At 37.5% G+C, this 23081-nt stretch overlaps 1 protein-coding gene across 1 annotated transcript; it reads right to left on the bottom strand.

Moving 5' to 3' along the window:
- Positions 1 to 12888: 12888 nt before the first annotated feature.
- On the bottom strand, positions 12889 to 22812 carry LOC111917528 (rRNA biogenesis protein RRP5). Its single transcript, XM_023913207.3, has 37 exons — positions 22530 to 22812; positions 21821 to 21992; positions 21383 to 21735; positions 21096 to 21278; positions 20824 to 21018; positions 20603 to 20725; positions 20427 to 20498; positions 20263 to 20355; positions 20070 to 20183; positions 19856 to 19978; positions 19511 to 19696; positions 19354 to 19428; positions 19132 to 19268; positions 18899 to 19039; positions 18658 to 18803; positions 18507 to 18572; positions 18326 to 18432; positions 18140 to 18220; positions 17973 to 18047; positions 17774 to 17875; positions 17508 to 17676; positions 17286 to 17431; positions 17101 to 17184; positions 16921 to 17021; positions 16676 to 16829; positions 16506 to 16580; positions 16288 to 16432; positions 15646 to 16192; positions 15495 to 15555; positions 15278 to 15423; positions 15015 to 15198; positions 14824 to 14922; positions 14381 to 14739; positions 14125 to 14301; positions 13544 to 14027; positions 13373 to 13456; positions 12889 to 13295 (listed from the first exon to the last, which is right to left on the bottom strand). The coding sequence occupies exons 2-37, from the start codon at positions 21987 to 21989 to the stop codon at positions 13188 to 13190; spliced, it is 5664 nt and encodes a 1887-aa protein (XP_023768975.1). The 5' UTR covers positions 21990 to 21992; positions 22530 to 22812; the 3' UTR covers positions 12889 to 13187.
- Positions 22813 to 23081: the final 269 nt, after the last annotated feature.

A 23081-nucleotide genomic window follows, 5' to 3' on the forward strand; every position in this document is an offset into this window, starting at 1 on the left:
TACTATCACAACGTGGATTCTGAAAGAATATTTGCAGCAACAAAGAGGAAGAACAAAATCACAACTTTTGTTTGTTTCTTTCTTTAAATAGTTTAAGCATGAACGATAAAAAATTTGAAAAACATTCTGAAAGAATATATATTCTTAAATATTATTGTTTTATGCATTTTTAAAGATATCGATAGTAACCCCCTACTTGATTATCAAATTGCAGGTGCGAACTACATAATAAATTTGAAATTTTAATTGTCAGCAAAAGAATGAAGCTCATATAAGCCTCCTAGCCATCATACATACTATAATTATACTAAAAAAGTTATGGTCGTTAACCAGCAATAACATGTAGGCACTTAACAAAAAAAATTGATATCTAATTGTTGTCAGTAATATTTGGAAAAATATACAATGTAATTGAATAACTTATTATTTGTCACGTATAAGTATCTTAAGATGTATAAGTATCTTAAGATATAATGAATAGAAAGACAAGATTCACATGACAATAAAAATCTTATATCTGATTATTGGAACTTGGATTCAAAGAAAATATGTAAATGCTTTCACTGTCTATTTTTCACTAAAAACACACCTTCCAATTTCCATAACCCTATATACCTTCCAATGAACAAAACAAAACAACCTCACAATTCAATTATAATCAATCCCCAACTAAAATCAATTAATATATGTTTGGAAAACACGTCGACGAAATCAAAAACTGGAAAAGGGAAAAAAATCATATTACATTAATTTTAAATAGAGAAAATTACAAAAATAACCAAATTAGCTAATTACTTTGTAGAAAATAGCCAAAAAAAAATTGAAGTTGCAAATTTAGACACCGAAATCGCGGATGGAAATGGTCCATCTGCGATTTGCCTATCCTATCTGTGAATGTACAAGTGGCTAAAGCACAGACGTGCTTTAGCCACTTGTACATTCACAGGTGGTTTTTTTTGTATATATAAGGAAGAATCATACTAAAATAGCAGATGGACAGTGTTCATCTGCGATTTCCTCTCCCTTTGATATGCGATTTTATGTTTTTTTTTATTTATAATTTTGACTATGAAATCAATAAGTTTGACTACGAAATCAATGAGTTTGACTAGCAAATAACCTTATTGAAAAATGAAGAGTGAAAAATGAAGGGAAATCGCAAGGGAATGGCCTAGAGAGAGAGTTTCTCTAAAATGAAGAGTGAAAAATGAAGGGAAAAAAAACGTTTTTATACTAAAAGAAAAAAAGGAAATCGCAGATGAAAAAGGGAAATCACAGATAGACTAGTCCATCTGTGAAGGTACAAGTACCTAAAGCACAACTGTGCTTTAGGCGCTTGTATATTAACAGATGGAAGGGTAAAATCGCAGATGGACCATTCCCATCTGCGATTTCAGTGGCTGTTTTTGCAACTTCGATTTTTTTGGCTAATTTTGCAAAGTAATTAGTGTTTTTGGCTAAATTTATAATTTTCTCTTTTAAATATCTATGGCATCGATCATTAAGGGATACAAACCAGTTTCCTAACAATCACAATTTCTAGACTTTTGAATCAATCCATTCAAACCTGCTAGTTGATCGATCAAAATAACAGCAAAAAACAATTATGTAATATAAAGATGGTGGATGGTGGCTGATGATTGAAGGTGAATCCAAATCCACAACAATCGCCTCGACAAAACAACTGCAACCTTGAATCACATTGGATTGAGAGACAGTCGTATGGACAGGCCGAAGAATTAATCGATGGAGATGAGATGGATGTTGAACGATCGTATTGTAGGGTTGCAAGAAAAAAAGAATAATGGCCGGTGATTGTGATAAATGGTGAATTTTATATTAATTATGTTTCCAAAATTATAGAGATTAATTTTTAAAATAAGAGAAAATTACAAAAACAACCAAATAAGCTAATTACTTTGTAGAAAATAGCCAAAAAAAATTGAAGTTGCAAATTTAGCCACCGAAATCGCGGATGGAAATGGTCCATCTGCGATTTGCCTATCCCATCTGTGAATGTACAAGTGGCTAAAGCACGTCAAAATAACCAAATTAGCTAATTACTTTGTAGAAAATAGCAAAAAAAAATTGAAGTTGCAAATTTAGCCACCGAAATCACGGATGGAAATGGTCCATCTGCGATTTGCCTATCCCATCTGTGAATGTACAAGTGGCTAAAGCACGTCTGTGCTTTAGCCACTTGTACATTCACATATGGTTTTTTTTTTTGGTATATATAAGGAAGAATCACACTAAAATTACAGATGGACAATGTCCATCTGGGATTTCCTCTCCCTTTGATCTGCGATTTTATATATATTTTTTTAATTTTGCTATGAAATCAATAGGTTTGACTACGAAATCAATGAGTTTGACTATGAAATAACCTTATTGAAAAATGAAGAGTGAAAAATGAAGGGAAATCGCAAGGGAATGGCCTAGAGAGAGAGTTTCTCTAAAATGAAGAGTAAAAAATGAAGGAAAAAAAACGTTTTTATACTAAAAAAAAAAGGAAATCGCAGATGAAAAGGGGAAATCACAGATAGACTAGTCCATCTGCGAAGGTACAAGTACCTAAAGCACAACTGTGCTTTAGGCGCTTGTACATTCACAGATGGAAGGGTAAAATCGCAGATGGACCATTCCCATCTGCGATTTCAGTGGCTATTTTTGCAACTTCGATTTTTTTGGCTAAATTTGCAAAGTAATTAGTGTTTTTGGCTAAATTTATAATTTTCTCTTAAAATAAAAAATATTGTAGCAAGAGACTGGTCTAGTATCATGTCTTTATGTGAGACATCATGACAAATAAAAAATATTGTAGCAAGAGATTGGTCTAGTATCATGTCTTTATGTGAGACATCATGAATCGTGTCCCATATGCTTCGGATATAGGATCGATTTCATGTGCTATAATATTCATCATTTCTAAAATTTTCAAATGCTTAAGGCATTGAGCAGGGAAAAGTCTAGAACTGGATATGACTAAAGTGATTAAGCAATTGTCGAGGACAATCTGAGGTTCGCCAAACATTGGTTGCTCAGGGACAGTTGGAAGTATGATGTAAGTTGTCGGAAAGGACCATATTGACATATTTTGAAAAGAAGTAACTCTTGTTCGGAAGTGATAGTCAAAATGGGACTATGGAAATGTCTCCATAGGTGGAAGTTATTCAATCTATGTCAGATTAGAAAACCTTAATGCAAGAAGGATGTTCAAAGCAATGTACTTTGAATATGAGACTTCCGTTCCATAGAAGTTGACCTTCTTTGGAATACTCTGTAATGACTGGTGACTTTGTGCATAATCATTACAAGAGGAACATTGCATAAAAGTTTAAAATCTAACAGATTTTTTGGTAAATGATAGGAATCGGGGATTCTCACATTTAAAATAAGGGTTTGGGATTGTGAAATGAGTATCATTGGAATCATGTTCAATTGATCTACATCACAATGTAAGGATCATAGACAAACATAGTGTGCATACTTGGAGTATGGCATAACTATTGTTTAGAAAAACAAAGTGTACATGCTAGGAGCATGGGACGACTGTTGTTTTATTCAAATCTTAAGTTGATTGTTTGAAACATTATACAATGAATAATGTGTAATCAATATGGTGATAAATAAAAGGTGGTTCTATTTATATTCAAAAGGGTTCTGAGACCATATTGGATTCGATTATTATTGTGTTTCACTTTCCATGTTTTGACTTCCTAAATAGCTAGGTTATTCTTTCCGAATGACTAAGTTATTTAAACACTCCACAGTCGTTCATATGTTGGAAGTAGGTATGAATCAAGACTGTCATGAATCGAGTTTGTAGATGGCTAAATGGGTTTAGTCATAGCAATGGTTGCTACAACATTCATGAGTGCTCATAAGTTATGAGTATTGGAATAAACCCACGCTCACTTGTATCACTTCATGGAATTTATCTCGAGTGATCGTGAGACGGTAATATCATATAAATCTTCAAACCTAGAGATATGAGTTGTTACCTATGAGTTGGTTGTGCATTGATTGCACGTAAACGCATCCGTAACTTGATGTTATAAAACGTGCCTTTGTGTAGAATTCAACAAGTAGTTGAACAAGCATATGAGTCGAAGTTTATCCGTTCCTTCTAGAAATAGAAGCGATATCTAGGCCCCTCGATGATTTTGTTGTGACCTATGTACCGGCCGGTCAGAACTAAATTGATGTGTTCGATTAAGTTCTTTGTCAAACAAATCGAAAATCGGGAAACAAACTGTTGGACAATAAGTACGACGTTGTTCCATGTATTTGTCTGGCTGATATCATGAGAACAGAGGATTATACGATCACTTATCTTAAAATGGAGCTTCATAGTTCAACGGAGTTTTCGAGAGCTACGATTGTTGGTTGGTTCCTGAAGTTATATAGGCAAATACAGTTATTAGACTTATCCAAGTGGGATTCTGTTGGATAAGGTGTCTAAGTCCATAACTTATTTGGTATATACTTGACCCGATCGGCATGGTCCATTTGGGTTGCATCTCACTCGAACTATTTATGGATAATTTTATGAGAGTTATACACATATGTTTGTTAATATATTATAAGTTATAATATATTAATATGAAGTTATGTTATTTAATTAGTCTTAGTCTTAAATTAATTATGAATTAATTTAGAGATTAAAAGGAGGACTAACTAGATTATGGGCTATTGGTTTTATATGGTGTGGGCTAACACTCATTTGTTAATGGGCTAGGCTTATATGGAAGTCCATGGATGATCCATGGAGCTTTTAACTCATGGATCCTTGGAAAGGAAAGGTCATGGGTTATTAGGGTTTCACCCTAACCATGCACATTATATAAGCATGCTTATGGAGCATGAAATGGAAACTAGAAAACTAGTGTGACTAGTGTAACTAGAAAGTATGTGTGCTTGTGTGTGGCCGATTTTATAAGTGTGTATACACTCTCTCAAAGTTTTCCAAGAGTTTGTGGTGATTTGTGATTCCATTTGAGGAATTCACACTATTGGTGCTTGTCCCTCAAACTCCTTAAGAATCAAACTCATCATCAAAAGGTATGTAATCTCATCTAATTCTTTTATGTTTAAAAGTACCCTATGCCATGTTAGATAGGTTATGAACCTTGGAAAATTATTATTTTGCATGTATTTAGACAAACATAGATCCAAGGTTTATTAGGGTTGCATGCACACTTAGGAAGTGTTAGATTGCTCAAAACCCAACAGAATTTTCCTGAGTCTTCGGGCACGTTGGATTGCCCTTTAGAGGTGTAGATTGCCGATGATCGATCAGTGCGAGCATCAGCAGTGTTCAGGGATTGTGTTCTAAGGTTGTTTGAGGAGCGCTACTTGGTGGATTTGGTTCCCATTCCGTTGCGGGGGAACAAGGTGATTATAGGCATGGATTGGTTGAGCCCTAATTGGGCGGTGATAGATTGCACACAGCAGCTGGTGCGGATCAGGAACCCGAGTAGGGGAGAGTTGGTGATCCACGGCGAGAGGCCACAGCGTGGACCCACAATATGTTCAGCAGCAAGGGCTAGGCGCTACCTTCAGCAGGGTTGCGCGGGATATGTCGCGTACGTTATGGATACCCGGGAGGCGGGTAAGGCGACGGTGAGCGAGGTTCCAGTGGTGCGAGACTACGCTGATGTGTTCCCGGAGGAGCTCCCTGGAATACCTCCGGAGCGTCAGGTAGAGTTCAAAATCAACCTAGTTTCTGGTGCGGCTCCGATAGCCACGGAACCCTATCGGTTGGCTCTTCCCGAGATGCAGGAGTTGTCTACGCAGCTGCAGGAGTTGCTAGACAAGGGATTTATTCGACCGAGCAGTTCACCCTGGGGAGCCCCGATCCTGTTTGTGAAGAAGAAGGACGGGTCGCATCGGATGTGTATTGATTACCGGAAGCTGAATAAGGTAACAGTGAAGAACCGTTACCCACTCCCGAGGATTGATGACCTCTTTGATCAGTTGCAGGGAGCATCTTGGTTCTCCAAGATCGATTTGCGTTCAGGGTATCATCAGATGAGGGTCCGAGAAGAGGATGTACAGAAGACCGCGTTTCGGACGCGTTACGGCCATTATGAGTTCGTGGTGATGCCGTTTGGGCTCACCAATGCTCCTGCCACGTTCATGGACCTCATGAACCGCGTATGTAGACCGATGCTGGATCGGTTTGTGATAGTTTTCATTGATGACATCTTGGTTTATTCCAAGACGCAGGAGGAGCACGAGGAGCATCTGAGAGAGGTTTTGGAAACCTTGAGGAGGGAGAGCTTGTACGCCAAGTTATCCAAATGTGAGTTTTGGTTGCGCGAGGTGCAGTTTCTTGGGCACCTCGTCAATCAGAACGGGATTTCAATAGACCCGGCCAAGGTGGAGGCCGTGATGAGATGGGAGGTTCCGAAGTCTCCATCCAAGATTCGTAGTTTCCTGGGATTAACGGGCTACTATCGGAGATTCATTCAGGACTTCTCCAAGATAGTCGTACCCCTGACGCGGCTGACTAAGAAAGCCGTGGTCTTTCGATGGGGGCCTGAACAGCAGGCGACATTCGAGGTTCTAAGACAGATATTGTTTGAGGCGCCAATCTTAGCCCTGCCAGAGGGCGTAGAGGATTTTGTGGTATATTGTGACGCGTCCATTTCGGGGTTGGGCGTGGTACTAATGCAGAAAGGTCATGTCATTGCCTACGCTTCGAGGCAGCTGAAGCCTCACGAGGCGAACTACCCGACACACGATTTAGAGTTGGGGGCAGTGGTCTTCGCCCTCAAGATGTGGCGACATTACCTCTATGGGGTTCGGTGTACCATTTACACGGACCACAAGAGTTTGAGGTACCTCATGGATCAGCCGAATCTGAACATGAGGCAGCGTCGGTGGCTCGATGTGGTGAAGGATTATGACTGTGAGATCCTTTACCACCCGGGGAAGGCCAATGTGGTGGTCGATGCGCTTAGCCGCAAGGTGGCGCCGATCAGGGATATTTTCATGCGGATGACAGTGGTGACCCCGCTTTTGGAGCGGATTCGGGAGGCCCAGCAGGAGGCCATGAAGGAGGAACATCGGAAGAGTGAGCGCATAGTGGGTCAGGTTTCCTCCTTCGACTATGATAGTAGGGGATTATTGTCATTACACCGCAGGGTGTGGGTGCCGTACCTCGGAGGCATGCGCCAGGTCTTAATGGAGGAGGCGCACAAATCTCAATTCTCCATTCATCCCGGGGCGACGAAGATGTATAGGGATCTTCGTCTGGACTATTGGTGGCCCTGCATGAAGCGGGATGTGGCTTGGTACGTCGAGCGGTGCTTGACTTGCAGGAAGGTCAAGGCTGAGCATCAGAGAGCGCACAGCAAGATGCAACCGTTGGATATTCCGTTGTAGAAATGGGAAGATATTACGATGGACTTTATCACGAAGCTACCCAGGACCGCGCGGGGAGTGGATTCTATATGGGTCATCGTGGACCGGTTGACCAAGAGCGCCCATTTTATCCTAATTCAAGAGAGCATCTCGGCCGAGAAATTGGCCGACATCTATATCAGGGAGGTAGTGGCGCAACACGGGGTGTGGGCATGTGTTCTGGATTTCGGAGGTAGTTGGGATACCTACCTCCCGTTGGCGGAGTTCTCATATAATAATAGCTATCATGCAAGCATCGACTGCCCTCCCTTCGAGATGTTGTATGGAAGGAGGTGCAGGACCCCGATATGTTAAGGAGAGGTTGGCCAGAGGGTCATGGGAAGCACCGAAGTGGTGCTCCAGACGACAGAGAAGATCCAGCAGGTCCGGAGTAGGCTCCAGACTGCCCAAAGTCGGCAAAAAAGTTATGCCGACAAGCGTCGTTCAGACTTGAAATTCCAAGTCGGGGATATGGTTCTCCTGAAGGTGTCGCCGTGAAAAGGCGTCATCCGATTCAGGAAGCGAGGAAAATTGGGCCCAAGGTTCATCGGTCCATTCAAAATTGTAGCTCGGGTGGGCAAGGTGGTGTATAGGTTGGATCTGCCAGCCAAACTTAGCCAGATCCACAGCACTTTCCACGTCTCTCAATTGCGGAAGTGTTTGGTAGACGACTCGGCAGTGGTGCCTTTGGAGGATATTCAGGTCGATGACAGCCTGAATTACATCGAGCGGTCTGTGGCGATCCTTGACAAGGAGTCGAAGGATCTAAGGAACAAGAGGGTGGAACTCGTGAAGGTGCAATGGCAGCACCGAAAGGGATCAGAGTGGACTTAGGAGCCGGTGGAAGAGATGATGGAGCATTACCCCGAGCTGTTTCAGGATCGAGTAGCAGACTTCGAGGACGAAGTCTGAAATAAGTGGGGGAGATTTGTAGCACCTGGTTCCTGGTACATACTCCTTGTGATTAATATTTTAATTTTATGAATTTTTGCCTTGGACTCGGCGAGTTGAAGGACCAACACGCCGAGTAGGAGCGGGATAAGGCGCGGGGTTTGAACTTTGTACTCGGCAAGTCGGTCCCCGGACTCGGCGAGTAGACCCTGTTTGGACAAAAACCCTAATCCGGGCGTTTGCACCCTATTTAAATGCTCTAACTTGGCCTCCTTAGTCCCTAACACTTCCATAGAACTGTAGAAAGAAACCCTAGCCCCCATATTTTTCTTGAGAGTGATTTTGGCTTTGTGGAGAAGGTTTGGAGCTTAAAGGAAGGAAGAGGAGGTTGAAGTGTGCAAGGAGGGGAGGTAGATCCGGAATCTACATTGTGAGAAGCTTCCATTCAGGTAGAAAAGTTCTTACCTTGATCATTAGTTCATTAGATCCCCTTTTTGTCCCAAATTAGTTGTTTCAAGCCCTAAAACCTCAAATTCCATGTATTTATGCTTTAAGTTCTGAAAGGACTTCAGATTGGGATCTTATGGACATCCTAGAAGTATAAAGTCTCTGTGGTTGGGGTTATTGAGGTCCCTATTGAGTGTATGACCCCTTAAAGAGCTTGGATTTGCCTTCTTGAGCTCATAGGTCCATGCATGCATGTAAAGTTTGCAACTTTACGTGATAAGCATGCCTTAGGAGCATAGATCTATGGGTTAGAAGCATTGCATGTCTCAGTTTTGGTCTGTATGGGAAGTGGGTCGAAGGGACTCGGCGAGTCCCAAAGTGGAACTCGGCGAGTTCTATGAAGATGGTCTTAGACTCGGCGAGTTGGATGAACAATTCGGCGAGTCCTATGAAGATTGCCTGGAGCTCGCCGAGTTGTTCTTCAAACTCGGCGATTCATATGAACTTTCACTGAGTAAGAGGGGTTTAAGTGTTGAAGGTCCAACCCTTCGTGTCTGCACGCGGAATTAGCAGTGTGACGTAGTCCCAAAACCCCAAATCCTCTTGCGGGATGTTCTGGTGAGGATTGGAAGCGAGTAGGAGATCTGCCTGTGGAACTCGGCGAGTCGGATCACGAGTCGGCTCCATAGTCCCGAGTAGTGAGTCAAGGGTGACTCATTGAGTGGGAAGAGAGTCTTGGCGAGTAGGACCGGGTTAGTAGGAAAAGGACTCGGTGAGTCTGCGCCACGACTCGGCGAGTCCAGTCAACTAGGAGTTGACCTTGACCAAGGAGTTGACCTTGGACCAGGGATGGGCCAGTCAATTGACCTAAGGATATTTATGAGTGACTAATCTATGTTTATGGGTTTGTAGCCGGAGGATTACCGGTGCAGCAGCCAGACGTCTAGTAGTCGGATTTTCGGTAGCTACTCTTCGAGGTGAGTTTCCTTCCAGTAGTAACGGGTCTAAGGCACCAAGGCCGGCCCAATTAGACGATATGCTAGCATCGGAGTGTGGGCAGAGCCCGTATCTCATGGTCGAGTTTGATTATGATATATGCCAGTATGATAGATTTGTCTATACTCGTTGTCTGTGTGATACTTGTATGTTATGGATTAGCAGCTGAGTGTGGGCGAGGCCTGTATCTCTCTGATAGTGGAGTGTGGGCGAGGCTCGTATCTCCCAGATAGCGGAGTGTAGGCGAGGCCCGTATCTCCCAGCTAGCGGAGTGTGGGCGAGGCCTGTATCTTCATGAGTGTGGGCGAGGCCCGTATCTCCTAGCTGTTCATTGTATGTTAGTATGGTATGAGGTATTATGGGGGAACTCACTAAGCTTCGTGCTTACAGTTTTCAGTTTTGGTTTCAGGTACCTCTTCTTCGAAGAGGAAGGAGCTGGCGCGGTAGCGGCCCATCACACACATGCCTCGTATTCGGCACTATGAGATCTTCCTGAGGATTTGTACTCTGACATTTTTATGTTTAAGAAAATGTTTTCTAGACATGTGATATCTTTTATGAAATGTTATGATCGGTGACGCTTTTATTTCTAAATGCTTTACTAAGTATATGTTTTAAAAATAAAAAATTTTGGTTCGTATTTTTGGGATGTTACAATATTAGCAAACCATATATTGTACCTTTAATGAGCAGTTCTGGTGGAACAACAGCAGTAGCATACAAATTTACAAAAGTTATTAACAGCATTTTCTTTTCCAGAAATAAGTTTTTCAGGGTGAAAGAGTTGGCAATAAGTTCATGTTCTAACTTCATCAATGACAGTTAGCTCAAGATCAACAAATATTGCTCTTGGAACATGCTTTCCTACTCCAATTTCACTAAAGAACGTGTTGAATGCGTCATCTACAACTCCAGGTGTGGTGTCACTGAAAAAAGAAAGAAAGAGTTTGATTTATTAGTTGCATTGTGCATTATAAAGATCTATTTGGAATCTGAGTGAATCAGGAGATTAAACTGTTGGAATTTTCATAGTCAGTAAAAGGAAAGAAGACATAATGTTCACTGTATTGCAGTCAAAGAAAGTCAACCACGTAGATCCATCGATTTTTAGCTTATGAACTTGAGATCCAATTTTGGATCACTTCAAACGCATTTAATCGGATAATTTTCGATTTCTAATGATATAAGAGGTAAGATCCTTAAATGTATGACCTAACGAGCCCTTTACCACAAATTCAAATCCATCGAGAATCAGAAATTGAAATCATAGAACAAAAACATAGTAAGAATCATGATGTAGAGGTGAGATTCGGCGATTTCATCTCTAAATATTGGATGAAGATGAAGATGAACATGAGGGAGAGAGAAAATCAGTAAATAGAGTGAATAACAAAAGTGCGAGATCTAACCATTATCCTTCGAATTCGATAATTGAAAGTCTCTACCAAATAAAATCACGATGGATAACCGGCAGGAGAGAAGATTTGGTGACGTGCTTGTGTTAGGATTTGGTTATTCCTGATCGAGAACAATTGACAGCTCAAAATTTGATATTTATTTTTCCAGGAGCGATCATAGCCGGAGAGCTGTGACAGATGCTTTGTACTGGAGACGAGCATCATCGAGAACTCCACCGATTTTGTCGAAGATAATATCACCATCGGTGAGGAATGTCATTGAGGCGAGATGAAGAAAGAGAGAGATAAAAAGAGAAAGGGGGCTGAATTATTTATTCACCAAAATGCCCCTTATTCATAATAATTATGATGCCCCCGTGTCTTTTTTTTTTCAAACTATTTACAAAAACGTCATCGAACATCCTAGCCTTCTATTATTTTGATCTAACGGCTCACAATCGGTTCTCGGGAAACTTTGAGTTTTCAAATGATCATTACTCTCTCTCTCTCTCTCTCTCTCTATATATATATATATATATATATATATATATATATATATATATATATATATATATATATATATATATATATATATATGCAGATCTTTATGGATCACTAGATAAATCAATGAATATCCTAAGGGGTAGATTGGATCAGCACTAACTTATATATGAAAAGTCTTCAATGAGAAATATTAGGGGCATCAGGGTGGTCCGTTGATTTTGAAGGTCCTATGCGATAATTAAAAATGAACCTTTAAATATTTTCTTTTGTATAACCAAAAATCATTAATATTACGATAAGTCGATAATTGTTATAAAATTAATCAAAACAACAAACAATCTCCGATCTGTCACTATCCATGCTAATGTGCGTAAAAAGAAACTGAGCCCCCAAAACGACGTGGCCATGTGCGATCACACAACCTGCATAGGCCCGAGGCCAGCCCTCTCCGGCACATACATATTTTGCTCAATTGATATCCATTATTAGCAAAGTGTTTAATGTTTTTGCATGCTCTAACGTCATTCATAGAAAATCCATATATTTGCGTGTGTGTGAATCATGTGTTAGAATAAAGTCATAATGCTTGTCGATAATTTTTTTTCTATAGACTCATGTGGCTTTCACAATAAAAAAAAAATCTTTTAGATGTTTTACTCAATCAAAGTGTTTAATATGGCATTTATGAAACACTATAATGATTATTGGCATTAAATAGTAGAAATTGCATGTTAAACATGTTAGAACTAATTTCAAGCATTTACGGGAGCAAAATGTTTATATTGGGTTTCAAATTTTCAATGTATTGAGCTTTGTTTATAAATTACTAAACTTAGAAACCATTGATCTTAAATAACGATGAGTTTATTTTGTGAATTAACCCATAGTGCCATTTTTAAGAATATATATGTGTGTTAACTTCTAGTATCCTTATATAACAATAGTGCTACATGACTTGTTTGTGTCAAGTAGGCAAGTTGCCAAATTTTGTTGGAAATCCCATAAAGTAGGGCGATTTGGCAAAGTGAGTTATGCATATGGCATTTCTGCACATGTTCAAGGAACTTTGACATGATAAGCAACTTGATATCTTATTTTGTGCTCCATTTTAACAAGTATACTGTATACTACATATCTATAAGTCTATATGTAGTTTTAGAAATAGTAAGACTTTTGAGCATACCCAAAATACTAGATTAATTGCTTAACATCAATACTTCACTAATCAATTTCACAAAAATGATGATTTTACAATATTGCTCTTAAAACCAATGTTTTATAATTGAAGTTCCAACTTCTCACTCAAAGTATTAGTGACTTGAGAATGAGGAACAAACTGTTAATTGGCATCAGTACAAATTACTGATTTACCCTTTCTCTAAAAGAACCCATTTCACATGCAAAACACACTTGTAACTAATACAAAAAAGAACATACAAATTGCCTCACATACATTGACTGCATTACCTCTACAAAACCTTAAAATCCTCATATCTTATATCATCAAAATTTCCGAAAAATTGGTCATGTTATGTTAAAGTGTTAACCACGGGTTTTCTCAATAAACTTAAGAGCCTCCGCCTTAACATATTCAACTCTCTCCTCATCCCCATGTGACTTCTCAAATTCAAGATACTTTTTAAATAAAAACTGCAAAATCCAAAAAAAAAAACATATATAATAAATCATAACCATATAAGTAATAACAAAAACAATAACTAACTCACCTTCATCTTCTTAACTGGAAGCTCTAAGCATATAGTTCTCTCAAACAAAGCACGAATCACATCCACATCTCCAATCCGAATCTCCTATCAAATTTCAATTTATATAAAAAAAATTAGCAACATAAACATAATTGAAAAAAATCAAAATCAAAATCCTATTAATTTACTTACTTGATCAAGATAAACACTCCACAAATCTGTTCTTTTAGGGTACTCTCGAAGCATTCCTTCAAACATTGATCTTCCTCTATCAGGAACTCCAGATTTAAACTCAGAAATTGCAGTCTGTGTAATGAACTTAATATGTTTGTGTTTTGGAAGACAAATAAGAGCACGTTTCACAACAGAATGAACAAGATCCTCGTTTTGCTTCAACACCCTTTGAATCTTCCTTAACCAGACTTTGCATGAATGCTTAAACTTCTTCATCATCTTTTCAAGAAGCTCATCTGCTAGTTTGTGTTGTTCAGTTCTTTCATACATTCCTAGAAGGGCATAATGGACTTTTTTCGCGTCACAGTATTGCAATGCCCTTTGAAATATTTTAACCACTGCTTCCTCTGGAGGGGATCCGTATTCGTTTTCTAAGTTAAAGTATGCAACCCAAACATTCAGCTTTTCTGACTCTTCTCTGATGTTAATTGTCCTCAAAGCCCTAAACAACAACCACCATTTTTTTTAAATTTTACATAATTTACATAATCTATGATATGAACTATGAAGAATTTTTATTTTTATTTTTATTGTTATACCTTTCAGCCATTGATCGAGCCTTTTCAACTTCATTCAAGGAGAGAAAAAATGCCATGTATTTTATCCAGATAAAGCTGCTATTTGGGGAGGTTCTTATCAGCTTCTCATAATCATCAGCTGTTCTTGGAACATCTTTCTGCAATAGTCTTTCCTCTGCAGCCCGAATTTCTCGTTCCCTGTTTACAAAAAAGTTGAAATTTACGATTTTGCCCTTGGAGAAAGGATAGATTATTAAATATTAACCTATGTGAATACCTTTCATCTGTTTCTTTCTTTTTTGTTCGTTTGCTTTTGTTTTCATTCTTTTCAGGTTTTTTGTCATCAAGAGGCTCTGGAATTTGAGCTTGTTCATCCTCCATGGGCGACTCATCTGCTTCTTCATCTAAAGTAACTTCAAGAGGAAGGACAGAAGCTCTGGATTCCACTTCAGCTAATGCTGGATGTTTCCCGTTTGAGAATGGAATCAGTGATTCCGGGGGGGTCTCAGTTGGAATAGGATTGTCTGATTCCGAATCTGAATCTGAATCTGCATCAGAATTATGAATTTCTTGTGTTTGATTATCGAAATATGATGCCTTCATTCCTAAGGAGATTCTTTGTCTCTCTTCGTCAACCTGTCAAATGACAAGCCAAGGGTATATTAGACAATTCACTACATGCCTAGCAAATTGGATGTTTATTTTTTTATATATGCTGACCTTCAAAATCTTGGCCTTAACTTTCTCCCGAATTTTGTACTTTGTTTCAATGTCTTCACTATGACCTTCAGGGAGCTCAGACACATGGCATAGTCCAACCTATGCAAAGAAAGAGAAAAAATGATATTTAATATTTATACTTTCAATGAAATGATATTTAATATATATAACAAAAGAACACATCAACTTACTAATTTAGATTGATCAATTGCAATAAACAAACCAAAAGACTCAATTCGCTTCACCCTTCCACTTATAATTTCTCCAACATTCAGACTACTGAAATCACCAATGTCAGAATTTTGACTTTTTGTACCACTTGTTGACCGAAGAGTAACTTCAATTCTCTTTGACAGAGGCTCCAATGAAACCACCCTGTGTAAAAAGTGAAAAGTGAAAAAACATTATTACATGAAAAAAGAAAAGACAATTAATAAAAATGTATAATCTTTACCTTCCAGATACAAGTTTCCCAATTGGAAACTCTTGTTCAGGTTTTGACACAAAGTCATCTGATAAGTTTGAGATGAGGATTTTTGCATCAAGCTTTCTTGAAAGCATAATGAAACATCCCTTTGGTGTCACATTCTTCACATACCCCTAAAAAGATTTTTATAAAAAAAAAATCAAAAAACAATATTTTTGACATCATAAAGAAAAATACCATTTACCTCTATTGTCATATTAGGGTGAAGATCCTCAATCTTTTCATAACGATTACTTTGAGGATTCCTACAAACATTTATTTATCATTATCAAAACAGTTAAATAAAGTTTCACAAATCTTTTTCAATTATCTAGAATAAATAAACATATACTTACACAAATGAACGCAAAGAGAGATCAACATGAACAGTTCCTGTTCCAGAATGACCAATTTCCACAACTTTGCATTTCACAAATTGCCCTTCATGGTATCCAGATAAAGGATTTGGTACCCATGGATCTTGTAACTCTGTGAAATGGACTTTACCCGAAAGATGTGGATCTATTTGGACAATTAAGCCACTGACACCTGGCAGTATTTTGGAAACTCTTCCACCAACAACTTCACCTTCACAGATATGAGACGTGAAAGATTCATCTGAAGCTGCATTAGCAACTACTGGATGTGATATTACACGCAATAATCTTTTCTCTTTATTAGTATTTAGAATATATCCGGATACCCGTTTTCCTACATGAAACCTTTTTTGGAAATCTTGAAGCTCAGAAGGATCAGATGAGGTGTCAAGAATATAAAGCTGTGCTCTTATGTCACGGGTTACTGATATCCAGACCCAATCTTTATCCACTTTGTACACAAATCCAGTTACATTTTCACCAGTTGAGTAACTGAAATCTTGCGGTTTACTCACATATGATTCATCTGCAAGTTTATATATTAAAAAAAAAAAAGTAAATGATATGTTATATGATTAAAGAAACATGTGAGTTTTGATTAAATGGAACACATGATTTCACCTGAAAGTACTGAGGGTCTAATGGACAAATCCCACCGAATGTTGTTACTATTTTCACCCTTGGTTTTTGACACGATCTTTGTGGTCAAAGTTTGACCAATTTTGAAGTTGCTGAATGGATCTTCTAGAATGTTGTCATCGTTTGCCTATTGAAATGTGATGAAATTACAAATCCATTACGGAGAATTAAAAATTTGAGTTTATAATGCAAGAGATTACCTCTGTGATATGTATCCTTCCATGTAAACTAGAGCCAAATTTCAGTTTGAGTTCAAGAGGCTTTATTTCTGTAACCTGAAACCAATAAACAAAATCTTTTATGGGGATTCCTGTTTTGATTGTTGAGATTGATACTAGTTTTAAAAATTAAAAGAAAAATGAAAATCCACCTCAGCTTGAACAGTGGATCCAACATCATAACTAGACTTCTTTTTTGCCCTTTTTGTGCTGGAAGTGTCCACAACCTCATTGTTGGATTTAAGCAGCAATAGTAACCTTTCAGCTGTTGAAGAATCTGGAAGAGACATCACAGATGCAATCACCCTACAACAAAAAATAATATATTCATCATAAATCAAAAATCAGAACCTTATTATTAACAAGTCAAAAAAATCTTTCATTTTGATCTTTTTACCTTTGTCCACTGACAAATTGTTTTTGTTGGAATGCTTGGGTGTTGTAGTCATTTAAAGATGCATATCCCAATGCAAATTTAGCATCTGGGATAGATAAAACCTGAGCCAAATATATACAAAAAATTGAGTATTTTTTGCTTAATTAGAACTGAAACAGTAGATCAAATAAAAACACTTGCCAAATAATTCTCCTTCACAATTTCCACTACTGCATTTACAGTTTGATTCATTTCCAAATCCTTGTAAGCTGACCTTTTGCGCATCTGAAAGACAAAAAATAAACAAGGATGATGAAAAAAGAAGAGTAAAATTTACAAAAACACCACACAGATTAGGTATGAAATTATAAGAAATTAAGAATAACCTTTTTGGGAGTTTTGGAGCTAGAAGTCTCCATGGATCTGTTAACTAACTCAGGCTTTAAAGATAAATCCACAAGGCGATCCATTTTTGATACATCAAGAATTGTGGCTTTAACAGTTGAACCAATATCTACATTTGATCCACCAACTGCATAAAATTTGTTTAAAAAAAAACATAACATTAGTTGTGCATATGGAATTAAAGAAACTCATTAATTACTTACATTGATGATGTGTGATAAATCCAAAAACATCATTATACTTCTGAAAGCTTATAATAACTCCAGATTCTTTTGCTTCATGAACAGTTCCCTCAATCACATTACCAATAGGGAACTCTTTCACCCATTTCAGACTATTGGACTTTGAATCAGAATAATGCAGCTCTGCAATCTGAAAGATAAATAAAAAACAACCAATGAGAAAAATGACTTGAGAAAGATCATTTAATGAGATTGATATTGATATTTGGTATAATGTAAATAATCACCTTTTCCTCCAAGAGAAAGTATTCTTTAATGAAAGATGCATCTGTAGAAGAGCACAATGATTGCTTCAATGATAGTGTTATCCTGCTTGTTTCACTTTTAACCTGAATGTATTTCAAAAAAGTACACATGTTATTATGTTACTAAAAACATATAAGAATCACATTCACTTTCATAATATTTCCAAGAAACTACACTTACTTCAAGTATGTTACTACGAACAGATTGCCCAACATAAAACACTTCAGAAAGATCAAATCTTTGGTCATCAACAGCCTGAACAATACAAAATATATGATTACACAACCAACAATATTAACAGAAATATTTTTTTTTTAAATTATTAGTAGAGACATAAGTGATAATACCTTGTTTTTAGGAGCAAAACCAGTCAAACGCCCAATGAAGCGAACAAAACAACCAGTGTCGATGATATTACAGATATACCCCTGAATTAAATGAGATAGTAAGTTGTTATATTCAAAAACAAACTACTGATGTATTTTCCCTTTACATATGTCATGCTTAACAAAAAAAAAGGAAGAGAATCATACATGCACCACTGAATGTGGATAAACTTGACTGACATCTGCAGGCAATTGCTGAGTTGCATTAACAAGAGAATACTTTGCAGTTAGTATCAAGTTTTTGTTCTCAACATCTGCAAAAAAAGACAATTTGTAAAGGCAATGAGATTAATTTATGTATCTGTAAACATTGAATATACACACTTACCTAAAACCAAAAGTTTTTCAAACTTGTATCCTGGCTTTAATACAGACTTCATCATAGAAGCAAGCCCTAAAATCGACAAAATAAGTCAAATGATAAAATGTATGATCATGCTCAAGATACAGAGACATTCATGGAGAACACAAAATCTTACCATGGTTATCTGCCAGATGTTCAGGAGAAATCATGCCCTTGATGTAACCTTTAACATCAACATTAACTATTATTGCATGAGGAGTTACTCTTTCAACACTACCTGATACAATACTCCCAAGTTTCACTGTATCATCTTCAGATACCCTGTAAACAAACAATATTTAAACATTAATGTTTGATATGTTCATGGCATCTTACATAGTTAAGAGTAGAATTTGTAGAAAATATAGGAAACAAACCTTCCAGGTGTAGGTGTCACTAAGAAACTAAGGTTGATTCTTCTTGAAGAAGGAACTGAGCTTGTAACTCTGCATTTCACAACTTGCTCAACATGATACATTGAACCCACATCAGATCCTGGATCTAGACCAAGTTCAGCCCTAATTCAATCAAAAAGAAAATTAATTAACTAATGTGGTCATGCTGATGTCATTACGACAGAGTATTATGTATTTGAAAAATTGAATCTAACCTTGGGACAAATCCTTGGACACCATTGTAAAACCTGACAAAACATCCATGGCTTTCAATTTTTGTTATCCATCCATGTGTCCATAATCCTTCGGTTGCATCTGTATATGAGCTAAGAATCGGAAGCTTTGATTTTACCTAAAATAGTCAAACAATCCTCCATTGACTCAGTTGTAGAATACTAACAATAGCAAGAAATAAGTAATTTGAGAGAAGAGCATACGAGTGTTTTCTTGTGTGTGACTGTAATTCTTTTAGACTTGATACCAAGGACACGGAAGACTAACTCAGCACCAACCTGTATAGGAAACAAGAATCTCAATTTTAAAAAATTAATAGATTGAGAAAAAAGATTCATGTATAAGTATGTGGCATATTACCTGGAACTTCTTTCTAGGTTTTACAATTTCAAATTCTGACATGTGACGAAGAGGACAAAGTGCCTTCACACCACTAGCAAATTGCACAATTGCACCAAAACTATCAATAATTACGATTTTGGCCTTCACTATCATTCCAGGTCTGACATCAGAGTGAGTGAAAACAGTTCCTTCAAATGCACTAGTCTGTTTAGACCAAAACATCAAAAGTCAAGATCAAGAAATCATGTTTGCTTAAGTTGGTAATAGAAAGTTCACATTTTTTAAGCAATTTTGATCTACAAATACCCAGATTAAAAATAACATGACTGAGATTGTAAATTGTAGAAAAGAGTGAAAATGAACCTTTAAAACACCAGTAGCAAGGCCCTCCAAGAGTCGGAATCCAAAGACTCTCACACGAACAAGGCTTCCTTCTTTGAAGCTTTTCTCCCATTTCTTGACTTCCTTGTCAGACAAATCTGACACCTGTAATATCATAAAATAATGTTGGAAAAAAAAGGTTTCAGGTCAAAGTATTTGGTCAAGATTATCATATGTTGCAACTGTTTTAACTTACATTTACATATGCTGGAGTTGGAACTGGAGTTGAAGGGATTTCCAACAGAAGTCCTGATCCCCTATCAACTCGGATCACTTTTGAGTCATCAAAAATATCTCCAATTTTAACAAGCTGCATAACGGGTTATATTATATAGAAGCATACTTGAAAGTTTGCAAATTTAGAGATTTTGATCAGTGCAAAAACTTACTGAAGGTGGAGCATTGTTATTAATAAGATGGGGATTTAAAGTCAAACCAACAGCTCTGCTTGATGGATCAATGAACAAAATCCGAGCATTGACCTGACATTTGGACAAAAAAAAAGGTGAAGAGAAGGGTGTAAAAAAAATTAGGAAGTTTTAAGAAATTTTACCTTCTTATTTTGAGGGTACTCGTCTTTCCACTTTGAATCAGGGAGAGTTTTTCCCAAATGAAATACATCAGCCTATGAATGTTGGAGGAACAATTACATAAAATACACATCAAAAACCAATTCCATTGCTTCATTACAATTTAAATTAAGTAAACAGTAGAAACTTGCAAACTTACAGTTCCAGTAAAGAAGGTGAGGAAGGAGAGTAGGATGCCATTTTCAAGAGTTGAAAGCACACGAGCATTAACCATCATACCAGGAACAAGCAGATTGAATGGAATGCCTTTAAGATCCTTTGTCTGTATAAAAGAACCAAAATGAGATAGATTGTAGCAGTTATACAAAAAGATTACCATGTAATAGAGAAAAAGAATTGAGTCAAATGACAAATACATACCACCTCATCAGCATCAGAACTAAGATTCACAACTTTACGTGTTCTATCAATACTCTTTACAACTCCTTGTACAAGTTTCCCAACAACCACCTTAGTGTCTTTGCTGCTGTGTTGCATAAAACCAGTAAATGAAGTGACTCCAAAATGAAGCATGTAACCATGGTCTTCAATGCTTTTCACATATGCACTAATGACCTGCAAAGTAAAGGAGAAAAGATATCAGATAAAAAAGACTTTCAAGAAGGTATCAAACAATCTGAAAAATGACTCACCATTCCTTCTTGAAGAATGTCCAAAGTGAAGTTACTATGCAACAAAGAAAGACGCAAAGATAGCCAGATTTTATGCTTTCCTTTCTCTTTCTCTTTCTTATTATCATTGTCTAATTTAAGTACTATGCATGAAACCAATTGACCAACACTATATATGGAAGAAAGAACTTCATCTTCTGTATCCTGAAATTTTAACCAGAAAACACAAAGAGTGTTGGGAAAATCAAATCCTACTAGTGTGATATAAGAAAGATAATAAAGTGATTTTGAAAGCATAGTATTAGTACCACTTCCATTTCATCATGTAACTGAGGATCTATTGCTTCAGAAGCACGAACTAATCCACGAAGGCCACCTGGAAGACTAACTTCAAGATCTTTTTCATTCACTTCAGAAATTACACCCCAAAGCTTCATTCCAGGAGTAACATTCTTGAAAGTGATCTTGTTAGCAAATCTAGGCAATTTCCCACCATGTGAATCACCAAAAAGAGAACCCAATTCATCTTCATTTGATTGACTCGAGTTTCTAGCTTTCTCTTTCTTCTTCTTCTTCAAAACTATAGTCTCTGTTCCAAACTCTTTGTCAACCTCTGCCCGAACTTTATCTACCTCTGCCCTGCTGAGTGAACTATGCCCACCTACAACACAAAAAACATTGTTTGAATACTTGTCTACACGCATATTCAAAAACAAGTTTGTATATAATTATTGAAGTCTTGAAACCTCTGGGGAAGTCAGGGACATCGTCTTCAAGATGAATTGGTTGAGCATCTTTAGACATGGCACCATTTGATTTTTGAAGTGGTTTAAAAGGCTTTTTAGATGGTTTTTGAAATGTCTTAAGCCTGTCGTCTGATGTCTTGTTGAAGGGTTTCTTTGAAGGTTTGGTCATGCCCTGCACAAATGTAAATTAACTAATGAGCACCTGGATACATAAATATATGAAGAAGAACATTCAGCTCTCTGTTTAATTACTCGTGCCTTTCGGGAAAACTTAGCTACGTTTTAACTATTTTAGTCACACATGATGCTAATTACACATAATCAATACTTGTACTCAAAGAGTTTACAGCAGAACAAGCGTTTGCTCCTCCATATATTGAAAATAATCAATATTGTTGCATCATCACAATGTCTGATATTGATTGATCATCGTCATGAAAAAAGCTTAGCCTTTCAAATAAGATTTGCTACCAATTTCTAATGCATCAGCTATAGAGTACCCCACTTATACAGGGGAATCATTTGCGATACTCGAAGCTGCCAGCTTCAAGAGTCCCGTCGACTTAATTTCAACATTTGCAGCAGATAAAATGTGGTAGTAACAACTTAAAATTAGCAAAACTGAATTTTGATTACGCGGCGTGGAGTATGCAAGCGCAACATCAAAAAACATGAAAAGAGAAGACCGTGAAAAGGAAACTCTGCTTACTTCTGTAGTTAGCTGAATGGGCAGTACTTCTGTATAGTTGAAAGTCTAGACTCGGAGGTCTATGGCAAATGAAGATATGTTAAAGTCCCGAAGTGCAGGCTGCAGCTAGTCAGGAATAAGGCGGCGGAGGAGATGCAACCTCTCTGTAACAGGATGCTAAACAGAGGGTTTCTACGTTTAATTGGAGAGGCCGCGAGAGGAAGAGAGGAGACCGAAGAAGGGCTTCGGCGTGGGGACAACGGAGAATCAAATGGTGGACAGGATTAGGGTTTAGGGTTCTACGTTTTCCCGGTTAAATCCTTAAAAGTTTTTTTTCCATGGAAAAGGGTAACTTGGTCAATATTGTCAAGGGTTTTTTTTGTTTTTTCTTTTTTGTTATCCATTTAACATTTACCAAAATGATTTTTAACTTTTTATTATTCACTTTTTCACATCAAAGCTGAGATGCACACAAAAACCAGTTTTAGGCTTTCGATATGATCCGGAAACTAGTTTTGACCGAACCGGTTCGGATTGAAACCGGTAACTGGATTTGTTTTTCGAACTAGCTAT

Source organism: Lactuca sativa, chromosome 2 (assembly GCF_002870075.4).
Source record: "Lactuca sativa cultivar Salinas chromosome 2, Lsat_Salinas_v11, whole genome shotgun sequence".
In the NCBI taxonomy this organism is placed as follows: domain Eukaryota; kingdom Viridiplantae; phylum Streptophyta; class Magnoliopsida; order Asterales; family Asteraceae; genus Lactuca; species Lactuca sativa.